The 14,436-nt window shown below is 37.7% G+C and overlaps 1 protein-coding gene across 1 annotated transcript in view; it reads left to right on the top strand.

Moving 5' to 3' along the window:
• The window catches only part of LOC129004444 (nucleoside-triphosphatase THEP1), a 162,899-nt gene that overhangs the window by 124,963 nt on the left and 23,500 nt on the right, over positions 1–14,436 (top strand). Inside the window, exon 5 of the mRNA XM_054433066.1 lies at positions 659–838. Coding sequence (XP_054289041.1) covers positions 659–838 — 180 coding nt within the window. The remainder of the gene's footprint in view (positions 1–658; positions 839–14,436) is intronic.

Genomic DNA, 14,436 nt, shown 5'->3' with positions numbered 1-14,436 from the left:
GGTACACAAGTGGGTAAGGGCATTTAAAGACGGCAGCACCAACGTTCATGATGAGCCAATGAAAAAGTGAGAGAAAACAGACGGTTTACGATCTCATCATTATCTGATGAGTTTCCTTTAGTTTTGAGAATTGTCCTTTATGATATTGTGACTGAAAGATTTAGTAACGAAAATTGTGCTCACGCTGGGTGCCGAAAATGTTGACTGAGGTGCACAAAACCAAGCGTCTAGGCCGTGCATTGACTTTTCTTGAGCGCTACGAGGAGAAAGGAGATGATTTGTTAGGTCAAATTTTTACCGGCGATGGAACATGGGTGTCTTATGTTACGCCAGAGTCAACATCTTTGTGGTTAGCGCCTAGACAACGATGATGAGGTCAAAACGCAGTGACACAATGGTTATCCAGTCAGGCGGGAGAATTCTTTGAGAAAGGAATGCTCGTGGAACGATATGATAAATGCCTTAATATTGATGGAAACTATGTCAAAAAGTATATTAAGATACTGGCTTTCAAATAAAAATATGATTATTACACTAAAGTATACTGGTTTTTGTTTTATTTTAAAACGGAATAGTCAATGACGGTACTTACTTAAAAAACATGCCTCATAATTAAAATTGAATTCCTAATTTTCAAACGATGTTGATATTTTTGAAGGAGGATGGAGTGCTGGTAATTGATGAAATTGGAAGAATGGAGCTCTGTAGCAAAAGGTTTGGTGAAAATGTATTGCGGCTTTTTAAAGATAACAGGATTGTCATTGCCACTATTCCTATCAGACCTTTGCCTTTTGTTAGCCAACTAAAATCTGAAAATCCTTCAGCTGTTGTTATTGAGGTAAGCTGATGTTTCAAAAATGGTATAGTGTATGCATAGCAATAAAATACTTGGTTGATACCTTATTTATATTCTAGCCCTGCTTCTCCACAAGATCGTTAACATGTTTTTAAAATTATAATCTCATTAACTTAGATTTGTTTAAAAACAATTTATTTAACCCTTCGAGTGGCCAACCGACCGTATCGGTCGGTTCATGGGTGAGCCTTAAAGTGGCCAATGACCAAATCATTTGGTTCGGGTCTGAACATTTTGTAATGCTGATCAAACATTTACGCTATAATGAGCCTAAGCTTGACTAAAACCATAGATTAAACATACTCCCTTAGGGGGTACTCCCTAATTGAGTATGTTTAATCTATGCTAAAACCTATATCAATCGAACGTTTAGACTCTAAAGTTTTATTTTATAACACTAACAACCCCAGTAGCATCAGTACAAACATAGTATGATAGTTAGAATAAACAATATTTTTCAGCTGTAAGTCAATCCAGCTGACGACGATCCCAAAATGTCAAAACTGAGTTTTTTCTAGTTACTGAAAAAGTTAGGTAAATTTAATGTTAGCGGGTTAATGTTGGTATCAATTTACACAGAGAAATAAATACTATGCGTAAATTATAAAACTTTTACCAATAAGGTTGTAATGTTTAATCTATGGTTGTATGTAATTTTGAAGAGCAGAAAACTTAGATTATTTTGGTTTTATGGTTAGAACAAGTTGTAACTTGTAGTTTATTATGAAATGGGCCCCTGGTGGTGACATAGTGAATTTTGGAACATTTTGAATTTTGAAATATTTGGATGGAATTACATTTGACTAATTTTGTTCAATATGTCTAATATTATATTTCTTCATGTCCTACATGAGACATATCTTGGAGTGATATGAATCAACCCTCTGAGTGGTGACAGGTTGTTTCCATAGTGGCCAAGCCACATTGCCATTTTGCAGACATTTTGTTTTTAATCACATAAAGTTAAATTATGGATTGAACATATCAATATGCAATAGGAATATGTGAAAAGAAATTGGATTGGATGCATTAAAACTTTCACAAAATTTCAAAAACTAAAAAAAAACTAAAAGTCCCAGGTGAAATTTTAAAATTAAAGTTGTAGCCTGACCAAATACAAATTTTTATGCAAAACTAATTATATATGTTTTGTCTAAAATTTTATTTACTATACACGAAGATGTATAAACACATGTAGAACAATTTTTTTTGTATTGTGCTATTATTTATGGAAAATCAGAAAATGTGATGTTTTGGCTGTGTGATTTTATTTTGGAAATAAGTCAGGTAAGATAAGTATATTCTTTTCCTACAGTTACCTAACAATGTATATGTTCTCTCACTGATTTGAGAAAGCTAAGAGGCCAATTCGCTCATCAGTGAGACAATGTTACATTGTCTCCCTCGAATTACTTTGTCACACTCCAGATTTGAAACGTGAAGGCACGTTTCTTTACCAATTTATTTGTTTAATGGTAACTGTAGAATTTCGGTAGCGTGTGTGGAGTGGACTGTATTTATAAGATAAGCAGAGTTTGATTCTTCAAATTAGAACACTGAGATACAATTGACAAGTAGTTTTAATAACAATTAAACTTTGAGTGATTTCACAGAACTTTACATTTTTTTTTAGTACAAAAGAGAGAGAGGGATCTTCATTTCTTGATGTTTTGTTTTCAACTAACAAAAATTACTAATAGTTAATTGTTAAAATCACATCTATTACTTATTTAATACGCAAGCAGGTTTTTTGTGACAATTACTCCTCCGAAACTACTGAACCGATTGATATGTTTTTGGTGTCATTGGAAAGAGCGTAACGTGAAGTTGTGCAGGAAACTTTCTTTTTAGGGAAATAATTAGAGGGTGAGGCCCTGGGGCCCTTTAAAGTTTCGTATTTCTCCATAAGATTAACATGGGAAACAAATATTGTTATGATACTCCAGCTGTTGTCAGAAATTAAAAGTGAGAAGAAGAACATATGTTAATTGTAAACAGTCAATAAGTTTGCTAATTTAACAGTTAGTTTGCCACAAACATTTACTTACTCGGTTGAAATGAAATAGTTATTATTTGAATTTGGGTTGGCGTAATTATTACAATGGGAAAAAACGAGAGAGCCTGGATAAATTGATATACTAAAAAGAAAACTGAATTAACACTGTGCTGCATTCCTTAGTAATCATTGAAAGAGACGATTTGCAAACTATGGAAACATAGGAAAGTCATAGAACACCACCAAGGGGAAGAAATAGAAATAATTTGTGTTATAAACACTAAAAAACAAAATCAGCTTTTGAAAAATGATAAGATATTTACAAGAAATTTTGATTATATCGATCTGTTATGTACATCTTGAGTATTCCATAATCTTTGAGTCAAATCTTTTATAGTCATAAAAAATATGACTGTTGTTCGTTTTAAAATAACGCCTGTAATACTTAGCAATTGCTCGATTTCGAGCAACAGGGACACTAGTGTTGTTTTAAAACATAAAAACAAGTAAAAAATCAATGCCATCTGTATTTATTTTTAGATAAAAGAAAGCATTATTATAACAAATCACAATTACACTGAATATTACAGAACATACCCCCGCCCGTGAACCACTAAGAGGGGTTCACCTAATAATAATAATGAAGTATTGAGAAAAAATGCATTTTATAAATGAACATATTTACAATAAACTCTTGGTTAACAGTCTAACTTCTTTTATTACTCATTGATTGGGAGGGGTGAGACTTTAGTTATAGATCTGGAGAGTGTTCCTGTTGAAGTTTTTATTCTTACAACTCGTACAAGACCATCTTGCCCTGGGGAGGTTGAAATGATACGTCCCATTTTCCATGAAAGGGGAGGTTGGTTTGGTTCATGCAATAGGACAAGATCTCCAATTTTGATTTTAGGTTGAGGACTTCTCCATTTCCCTCGTTGTTGCAACGTGTAGAGGTATTCTTTTTGCCATCTTTTCCAAAAACTTTGGGTTAAGGCTTGAACAAACTTCCACCTTGACAATCTTTTTGTTGAGACATCATTCCAGTCAGCTTCGGGAAGAGATAAAAGAGGTCCTCCAATCAGAAAATGACCAGGAGTTAAGCAATCAATTTCGCTGGGGTCAGATGAAAGTGGGGTTATGGGCCGTGAATTTAGAATTGCTTCGATGCGAGTTGTTAGTGTGATGAACTCTTCAAGAGTAAGAATCTGTTCGCCTATGACTCTCCGAAGATGGTGTTTGACACTGCGGACAGACCCAAAGGCCACCTTGGTGTGGAGCTGCGGGGGATAAGAAATGAAATGTAATGTTGTTGTTTTCCATGGAAAACTTAACAAGAGCTTCTTGAGTTTCTTTCTGTATGAAGAAATTCTTTACAATCTTTTGAACTTCATTAGCGGCTCCTACATAATTTGTTCCGCAGTCCGAGTAGATGTTGCTACACAACCCTCGTCGAGAGACAAATCTTGTCAATGCTGCTAGGTAAGCTTCGGAACTGAGATCTGTAACAACCTCTAAATGTACAGCCTTGACAGAAAAACAAATGAAGATACAAACGTATACTTTGATTGGACAGGACTTCCTTAATTTGCAAGGTTTAACTGAGAATGGGCCTAAAAAGTCCGTCCCGCAGTTGTTGAATACTCTTGCGGGTAGGACTCGTTGTGAAGGAAGATCTCCCATTTTCTGAGTTGTTGTCTTAGGATTGCATTTAAAGCATCGGATGCACTTGTAAACTCTTCTTCGAATAACACTTCGAGCAGATAGGATCCAAAACTTCTGAGATATAACGGCTTGTAAAAACTGAGGTCCAGCATGCAAGTGTTTCAAATGGTAATGATCAACAATGAGATTGGTTAGTTTTGGGCAATACAATAGGATGCTTTGCAGCTTAGGATACTTGAGAGTGCTTAAGGCGGCCTCCAACACGAATCAATCCATTTTCGTCTAAGAAGGGGGAGAGAGACGCAAGACGGGAGGAACAAGGTTTTCCAGCTTTCAATCTAGAAATATCTTCAGAAAAAACTGTTGAATATTTACAGATAGTGATTGTTGCTTTATCAAGCTCTTCAAGCTTTAAAATCCTGATTCTTTAACCTGGTTTGTTAAGTTATTTTTGAAGCGTAAAATGTAAGCGATGACTCGCTGGAGGGTTGACCAAGATGAAAACCTGTTGAATAAGTCTGGTTTTTGAGTTGTAACCATTATTTGTAAAGGTTCGGCATTACGCTCTGGCAATTGTTCACCTTGGAGAGGGGTGAAGCGAGGAATAGGCCATGATTCCTGATCCAGAGATAACCAATCGGGACCGTTCCACCATAAACTGTTGTCTTTCATAGAAATGGGAAGGGTTCCTCTACTGGCAATGTCAGCTAGATTACAATGAGTTGAGACATGTTTCCATATGTAAGTAGGAGTAAGTTCCTGAATTTCAGAGACTCGATTTGCAACATAAACTTTTAAGCGGTAGGGTACAGTTTTTATCCATGACAAGATTACAGATGAATCACACCAAGCATGTAATTCGTTGACAAGATAATCTTGAGGGAGTAGGGAGTTGCAATAGTTCAGGAGTTTGGGCAAAAGATGGGCACCACACAATTCTAGTCTAGGGATGGAGATCTTCTTAAGAGGAGCTACTCGAGCTTTGGCAATTAACAGATGTACGTTGATTCCTCCGGAAGAACTTACACATCGCAAGTAGACACAAGCTCCGTAACCTGTTTCAGACCCATCACAAAATCCATGTAAACTGATATGAACAGCATCAGCTACGGAAACATATCGAGGTAAGCTAATTTCACTTAAGAAAGGGAGTTGTTTGAGGAACTTTGACCATTTTTCAGTTAGATCCGGAGGTACAGGCGCATCCCATGATAAACCTAGTGCCCATAAAACTTGTATCAACGCTTTTACCCAAAGAGTGACTGGAGTCAACCAACCGTTTGGATCAAATATTCTGCTAACTGTTCCAAGTATACCTCGTTTAGGGGGAGGTGTGTCTGGGATATTCAACTGATAAGAGAAAGTGTCTGAGTTAGGTGACCATTTTATACCTAGTACCTTGAAATAAGGTTGATCTGAGGAGTTAAAAGAGAAGTTGTTCCAACTCATTTCTTAGTACCAAAGCTTGTTCTATGCTATTGGCACCTAATATTAAATCATCAACATATACTTGTTTCTTTAAAGCCTCAGCTGCCAGAGGGAAGTTTGCGCCTTCATCAGTGATAAGTTGGTGAAGTGTCCTTAGTGCCAAGTAGGGTGAACAGTTGAATCCAAACACAACCGTAGTTAAACGGTAAACTGAAAGGGGGTCGTCTTTGCCATCTCTCCAATACAACATTTGATAGTTTCTATCATCTGGGTGGACCATTATTTGACGAAACATGTGTTTGATGTCACATGAGAAAACAATAGGGGATAGTCTAAATTTTAACAGAATATCATTAAGATCATTATGTAGTTTTGGCCCAGTATGTAGAATATCGTTAAGGCTGACACCTGAGGAGCTGTGTGCGCTTGCATCGTATACTACACGAAGCTTGGTGGTTGAGGATTCTACTTTGATAATAGCATGGTGAAGTAAGTAAAATTTTGTATCATCGCTGTTTGGGGAAGGGTTAGCAGGTTCCATGTGACTAGATGACAATAAATCATGTATGGCTTTACTATATTCTGCTTTGACTTCAGGTTGACTTTCTAATTTCCTTTCAAGTGATAGGAATCTATTACGAGCGCAAAATGATGAGTCACCAAGAGGAGGATGATTTTCTTTTATGGGTAGCCTAACAAAGTAGCGTCCATCTGAATCCCTAGAGACCGTGTTTAGAAAGTGATTTTCACAAATTTCTTGTTCAGATGTTACATGAAGTTTGATGGGAGGTTCCGCTAGAGTCCAAAATTTCTGCAGAGAATTGTGCAAATCAATATCTTGAGTACTTAATAAAGAAACATTACCCTTGCATTGAGGGGCTGTTTTGTGAGGGACTACAGCAGGAAGAGTTGGGGCAGATCCTATGATGAGATATCCAAATACAGAATTCATGGCAGCAGGAAGATCCTTGTTAATGATGATGCGTTCACCAGTGATCACTTTAGCGAATAGATCAGCACCTATGAGCACATCTATCTTACTAGGCAGATGAAAAGTTGGATCAGCCAGGACCAAATGTTTGAAGTATTCTTTAACATTAACTGGAACTTCTGAGTGTGGGAGGTTTGAGGTTATTCTGTCTAGAATAAGGACTGGGTTGTTATCAGCAATCATTTCTCCGCTAAGAGACGATATGTTAACTTTTGACACACCTTTAGATTTAACTTCTACTGATGATAGGCCATCTAACTTGGAATTACTGGAAAATGTCCGTTTAAGCATAAGCAGGTTAGCAACATTTTCTGTTACGCAGCTTACCACAGATGCGGAGTCAATAACGGCTCGGGCTACAACTGTGTTACCGTTATTAGCTTTCAAGTGTACCAATGCAGTGGCTAGCAATATAGTGGTATTAGGATTCGAGGAGACAGCTACAAAGGGAGGTTCAGGGTGATCAAATGTTTTATTCATTTCCTTGGGCATCGGAGCATTATCTTTAGGCTTTTGGTTAAGCTTATCGTTATGCCTATTATTAGTTTGATGTAAGAGGGAGTGATGTTTCAGTTTACAGTGAAAACATGTTTTATTTTACTTTCAGTTTTTGACAGAATGAGCGGTACCCAAGCAATTCAAACAGAGGTGGTTTTTCCTCACAAAATTGTACCTTTCCTGTACGGACAAATCTTTAAACTCTGAGCATTGGTAAATGTTGTGATCACTTTTACTACAAAATGCGCATATGGCGTTTGAGTCTCTGAAAGCTAGTAAAGTAGTGCGGTTCGGCGTAGACTTATGTAGGCCTATGTGAGAGGAGTGAGGGCTGGACCTCTTACTATTTTGAGCGAAACCTACATTGCTTGAAGTAGTTCTGGGGAACTGAGAGTTAGAGAGGTTAGCAGCTTCTAAGTAAGCACATTCATTTTCTAAAAATGTTATTACTTCACCTACGGTTGGTAGGTCTTGAGAATTAACGCGTAAGCTTTCAAACTTTTTGCGAATGTCTGCGGGTAATTTCCTTAGTAACATGGCTGAGAGCAAGATATTATCCTTGGCTATGTCATGATTGAGTGCAACAAGTGCTTGGGCATTTTCTTTATACTGAGAAATGAACGAGTGAATGTTCTTGAGGGAGGAGTCACTTAGGTTAGGTAAGTCTATTATGTTGTTGAGGTGTATGCTTATAATTTTCCTACTGTTTTGATGTCCTTTCTGGAGAAGATCCCATGCTACATCATAGTTTTCAGCAGTGATTGGTAAATTCTTTATAAGGTTGAAAGGTTCTCCCTGTAGCGTAGAAAGCAGATATTGAAATCGCTCAACTTTAGATATGTTTTCATTATCATGAACAGATACTTGAAACAGGCTAACATAAGATAACCATTGTTCTGGTGAACCATTGAAAGTTTTGAGAGATAGAGAAGGGAGTTTTAGTGAGTGGCTATCTTGGTTTGAGGAAAAACTACTAGGCCTATGGGGTACACTACTTGATGGAGTATTTGTTATTGAGTCAGTGTTTAGAATAGGCATATTACTTGTAGGATCTTGAGAAAGGTGTTTCTTCGTGAGAGTTTGAATTCCTACACATATAAGTCAGATATAGTATCTTGTAATTGAAAGAGTGTATCTTCTTCATAATCATCGGGAAGCGTGTCACTATTGAATAGTTTCTCAAGGGAGGTTTCAAATTCTGAGTACAGTAGACCCCCTCTTAACCGACCCTAATGGGACCGGACCTAGGTCGGATAACGCAAAAGGTCGGATAAAACGGGCAATCCCAAAAATCATAACACAATGAAGTGCTATTCATTTGGAATTATATAATCATTATTTTGAAGTCATACTAGCATTATTTATAAAATAAACTACTCTTATCTCCTTTTTCATATTGATAAAAAAGTCACAAATAAACACAAAACACGGTTAAGTCAAATAGGCCTACTTTCAGTGGAACATATTATTGAGCGGAGCGAGCGAAGCTCTTATACGTCGACTTTTATGCATTTCGTAATACGCAAACTCCTCCTAGACGGCTGAATCAATCGTTTTCAAATTTCGCATGGTGATAAAGACCATACCGGTGAGTGCCAACATCTATATGGCGTTAAAAAAGTCTCTCAGGAATCCGCCCCACTAGGTCTCAAAGTTTCAATGTAATCCTTATGGAAGCAGTATTTGACACATAATATACAAAGACATATGATCAGCTGTTGACTTTTGAATGCAGTAGATAAATAAATAGCTGATAGCATGCCACAGATATTAGAACATAAACGGTGGTATGGATCATAAATATAATCAAATGACGACACTAGCTTGAGGTCCGTGACGTAGGAAGTGGTGAAGGAAGTAGTAAAGGTAAGCAGTCTGGAGTGTGGAAACTGTTTAAGACAATTAGATTTAGGTAGGTATCTGCATTCCTAAAATTTTATGGGAAGGGAGGAAAACAGTTCCGTGACGTAGGAAGTGGTGAAGGAAGTAGATTTAGGTAGGTATCTGCATTCCTAAAATTCTATGGGAAGGGAGGAAAACGGGTCCGTGACGTAGGAAGTGGTGAAGGAAGTAGTCAAGGCGAGCTGTCCGGAGTGTGGGAACTGTTTATGACGATAAGATTAAGGTATCTGCATTCCTAAAATTCTATGGAAAGGGAGGGAATCAGGTCCGTGACGTAGGAAGTGGTGAAGGAAGTAGTAAAGGCGAGTTGTCCGGAGTGTGGGATCTTTTTATGACCAATAGATTAAGGTATTTGCAATCCAATAATGCTAAGGGAAGGGAGGTAAACAGGCCCGTGACGTAGGAAGTGATGAAGGAAGCAGTAAAGGCGAGTTTTTCGGAGTGTGTGTGAACTGTTTATGACGATTAGATTTAAGGTATCTGCAATCCTAAAATGCTATGGAAAGGGAGGGAAACAGGTCCGTGACGTAGGAAGTGGTGAAGGAAGTAGTAAAGGCGTTGTCCGGAGTGTGGGATCTGTTTATGACTAATAGGTTAAGGTATTTTCAATCCAATAATGCTAAGGGAAGGGAGGTAAACAGGTCCGTGACGTAGGAAGAGATGAAGGAAGTAGTAAAGGCGAGTTTTTGGGAGTGTGGGAACTGTTTATGACGATTAGATTAAGGTATCTTGGTATCTACAATCTTAAAATTCTATGGGAAGAGAGGGAAACAGGTCTGCGACGTAAGAAGAGGTGAAGGAGCAAGGTAAGGTGAAGGGTAGGTAAGGTGAGCAGTGTGGAGTTAGGGAACTGGAAACCGTTTGTAGCAGTTAGATTAATGTATCTGCAATGCTGAAATGCTATGAGAAGGGATGGAAGCATGCCCACGACATAGAAAATGGTGAAAGCATATAGGAAATGGTATACGTAAAGGCTAGCAGTGCGGAGTGTGGGCAATGTTTGTGGCAATTAGGTTAACGTTTCTAAAATACTAAAATGCTATGGAAAGTGATGAAAACAGGTCCACGATGTAGGAAGTGGCTTAGGAAGTAATAAAGTATGAACATATTGTGAGAACCGGCTGTGGCAGTTAGAATAATGTATCTTCAATCCTGAAATGCTATGAGAAGGGAAGGAAACAGGCCCCACGACGTAGGATGTGGTGAAGGAAGTATTAAAGGCTGGCAGTGCAGAGTGAGTGAACCGTTTGGGCAGTTAGATAAATGTATCTAACACTTAAAATGCTATGATAAGGGAAGGAAACAGGTCTATGACGTAGGGAATGGTGAAGAAGTAGTAAGGCTTGCAGTGCAGAGTGTGGGAACTGTCCTTTGGCAATTACATTAATGTATCTGCAATCCTAAAATGCTATGGGAAGAGAGGGAAACAGGTCCACGACGTAGGGTGTGGTGAAGGAAGTAGTAAAGGTGGGCAGTGTTGAGTGTGGGAATGGATAAATGTATCTGCAATGCTAGAATTCTATGGGAAGAGACTGGTTAAAATGATTATGAAGCACGAATCGTTACATATTTCGATACGTATTCAATCGTTTACAATATAAATTTACAACTGAGTTGACAAAAGCTGAGTTTTACTCCATAGAGGCTAAAAACTAATTTTATTCCTTAAAGAGTAAAAATGCTACTTTAGACCGGCAACGCATGCATCAATGACGACTGTTTTTACTGCAGTATGACAAAAACAATATAATATGAACCCTTGATGACTCCGCTCAATTTTGTGGATGCATCTGCGAACGCCACCTAGTAATACTAGGCAAGAGTCAATAAAATTCCTATTTTAATAACTTTAGTACTGCAATGTATTAATTGATGCTTTCCAAATACCTTGTAATACAGTACAGAACCTTTTGTTGACATTAGATACAAGCGACCATTTTGTTACTGTTACATTTTCAAATAATAACTAAATTAGTTCAGTTGAATCAAACTCATACTTTAATGTAAACAGAAAAACTAATACAAACAAAACAAATGCAAAATAACAGGTGATCATTAATTCACATACACATATGGTATTAAGTCAGTACATCAGTTAAACACATCAATTCTCCCCTCTGAAATGTTGTGGTAATGTTATTTCGCATTTCAGTAATTGGTCAACATGATGCCTCCAGACAGTTCCATCATCCATTTGCACTTTATACAGAAGGTTGCTTTCCCTTTCCAATATTCTTCCAAAACTCCACTTGTCTTTTGAGTTTGAATAATTTCTCGCTTGTACTCTGTCCCCCTCCTTAAAATATCTTGTTGCTTGCTTCACATGTTCAGTTTCTTGTTTACGTGTAGGATGTAAAAGAGTTATGTGTGTTCGAATCTTCCTGCCAAACATCAAGGAGTATGCATCACAGCCAGATGAATTTGAGGTTTGACGTAACTGCATAAGCATTCTGAAGAGTTTGACGTCTAGTCTCCCTCCCTCGTCTTCCATTGCTCTTAGGGACTTCTTCACAGTCTGGACATAACGCTCAGCCTGCCCGTTTGACGAAGGGTGGTAAGGAGCAGTTGTTTTGTGTACCACTCCGTTTTCTGATAGGAACTGTTCGAAGACGCTAGACGTAAATTGACTTCCATTGTCAGAAACCAAAATCATGGGAAGACCAAATGTAGCAAATAACTTTCTAAGTTCTCTTGTGCAAAATTCTGTAGAAGTATTCTTAGTAGGTATTACCTCAATCCACTTAGTAAAGGCGTCCACAATAATAAAGTACCACTGTCCTTGCATAGGGCCAGCAAAGTCTATATGTAACCTTTCCCATGGTCCCTGGGGAGCTAGCCATGGATGATTTTGTTCCTTTCTTGGTTCATTTTGTTTCAAACGGCATTGTTTGCACGATTTTGCCAATTGCTCTATATCTCGGTCAATATTCTTCCATGCACAATAGCTTCGGGCTAGGGATTTCATTTTCTCCATGCCTAAATGCCCAATATGAAGTTCATCAAGAACCTTCCGACGAAGGGATTGTGGTATTAGAACTCGACATCCTTTGAAAATACATCCGTCTTGAAGTGTTAATTCATTGTCATGGTACCCAAAAGCTTCCACTGATTTACCTTCTTCAAGTGCATGTAGTATTGGTTGAAGGTCTTTGTCATGGGCTGTTGACTTAGAAATTGTAGAACTACTAATTTGAAAAGAATCGAGCTGACTAAGTTGAAAAGGGTCACAGTTGTCCCTACCTTTAGTTGAAGCATGCTCAGTTGGGAACCGAGATAAAAAATCTACATTAGCATCATCCGATGTTCTTCTGTATTCAATTTTGTAGTCGAATCCAGATAAAAAGTGTGCATAATTAAATAATCTAGTAGCAGATATTGATGGTAGTGTTTTTGTGGGGCTGAATATGGATACGAGTGGCTTGTGGTCAGTAATCAGAGTAAATTTCCGTCCATAACAGTACGGGAAAAACTTCTTAAGCCCCCAGTAGATGCCAGTGGCTTCCTTGTCAATTTGGCTGTAGTGCTGTTCACATTTTGTCAAACTACGTGAGGCAAAACTTATCGGTCTCTCACTTCCATCGCTGTAACGATGTGAAAGAATAGCACCAAGACCCACCGGAGAGGCATCCGTTGCTAGTACCAGAGGCAAATCAGGATTGTAATGTACAAGGACACGATCACTTGCTAGTTCTGATTTGACCCTTTGAAAACTATTCTCGCATTTTGAGGTCCAATTGTAGTGTGCGTCTTTCTTAAGTAGTTGGTTGAGTGGGTGTAGAATTGTTGCTAAATCTTTTATAAATTTGTTGTAGTAGCTTGTTAATCCAAGAAATTTGCGAAGTTCTGTTACGTTTTCTGGTCTTTTGCTGTTTAAGATGGAAGAGACCTTTTCCTTTGTTTTATGAATACCTTGAGCATCAATTATATGTCCCAGATATTGCAGACTAGTTTGAAAAAACTTACACTTTTCTCTGTTCAATTTTAAGTTTTTACTTTTTAATCTTTCTAGGACAACCTTTAATCTTTTCAAGAGTTCTTCAGATGTCTTACCTTGTATAATGATGTCATCAAAAAAGCATTGCACTCCGCAAATACCTTGTAAAGTTTTGTCCATAAACTGTTGCCAAAGTGAAGGAGCAACTTTGACACCAAACATTAAACGGTTAACTTTGTACATACCTTTATGTGTACTCAATGTCTGCATGTGTGCGCTGTCCTCATCCATTTTCATGTGAAGATATGCGTTAGAAATATCTAGCGTGCAAAATACTTTTCCTCCGTTCATTTGAGAGTGGATTTCTTCAATTCTTGGAATAGGGTGGTTCTCATCTTTTATTACTCTGTTCAGTGTTACTTTGTAATCGGCACAAATTCGTACTTGTCCGTTTGGCTTCACCACTGGTACAATGGGAGTTCCCCAGTCAGAATGGTCAATCTTTGTTATAATGTTACAGTCCTCAAGTCTTTTTAATTCATTTTCAACTTTACTTTTAAGGGAAAAGGGTATTTGTCTTGGTTTTACAAATATAGGTGTAGCATCGTCTATAAGTCTATAGTGTCCCAGATACTCAGGTATCTCTCCAATTTTACCATCAAAAACTTCCTCAAACTCGCTGAGGATGGTATCAAGACTTTCAGGTTGTATTGCGTTCACATTTTTTATCTCAGCCCAATCTATTGTCACTTCTCTGAGCCATTCTCTACCAAATATAGCATCTACATTTTGGTCAATAAGGTAGAGTTTTCCAACAAATTTTTGCATCTTGTATGAGCAATGTACAAATGACATACCCTTGGGTTTGATAGGTTCACCTGTGTACGTTCTAAGTTCGATGTTGGTTTTAAATACTTTTGTACGTACATTCAGTTTTTTAAAATCATCATAGGACATTGTACTAAGGGCTGCACCTGTATCCAATTCCATTGGTACAGTTTTTCCTTCAATCGTTATGTCAAGAATGAATTTACCTTTTTGTCTGTCACTTAGTACATTAATTTCATGTTCATACTCACTGCCTTTCTCCGAGCCATCTTGAGTCTGGTATTGCTTCAAATTTCTGTTAGTCTGGTTCTTTTCCTGTAAGCATACACTTGCTATGTGTC

Source organism: Macrosteles quadrilineatus, unplaced genomic scaffold (assembly GCF_028750875.1).
Source record: "Macrosteles quadrilineatus isolate MER2022 unplaced genomic scaffold, UCM_ALF_1.0 Scaffold_1__1_contigs__length_201487025, whole genome shotgun sequence".
NCBI classification, from domain to species: Eukaryota; Metazoa; Arthropoda; class Insecta; order Hemiptera; family Cicadellidae; genus Macrosteles; species Macrosteles quadrilineatus.
The sequence above is the reverse complement of the archived record's forward strand: the minus strand, read 5'-3'. Positions and strand labels throughout refer to the sequence as shown.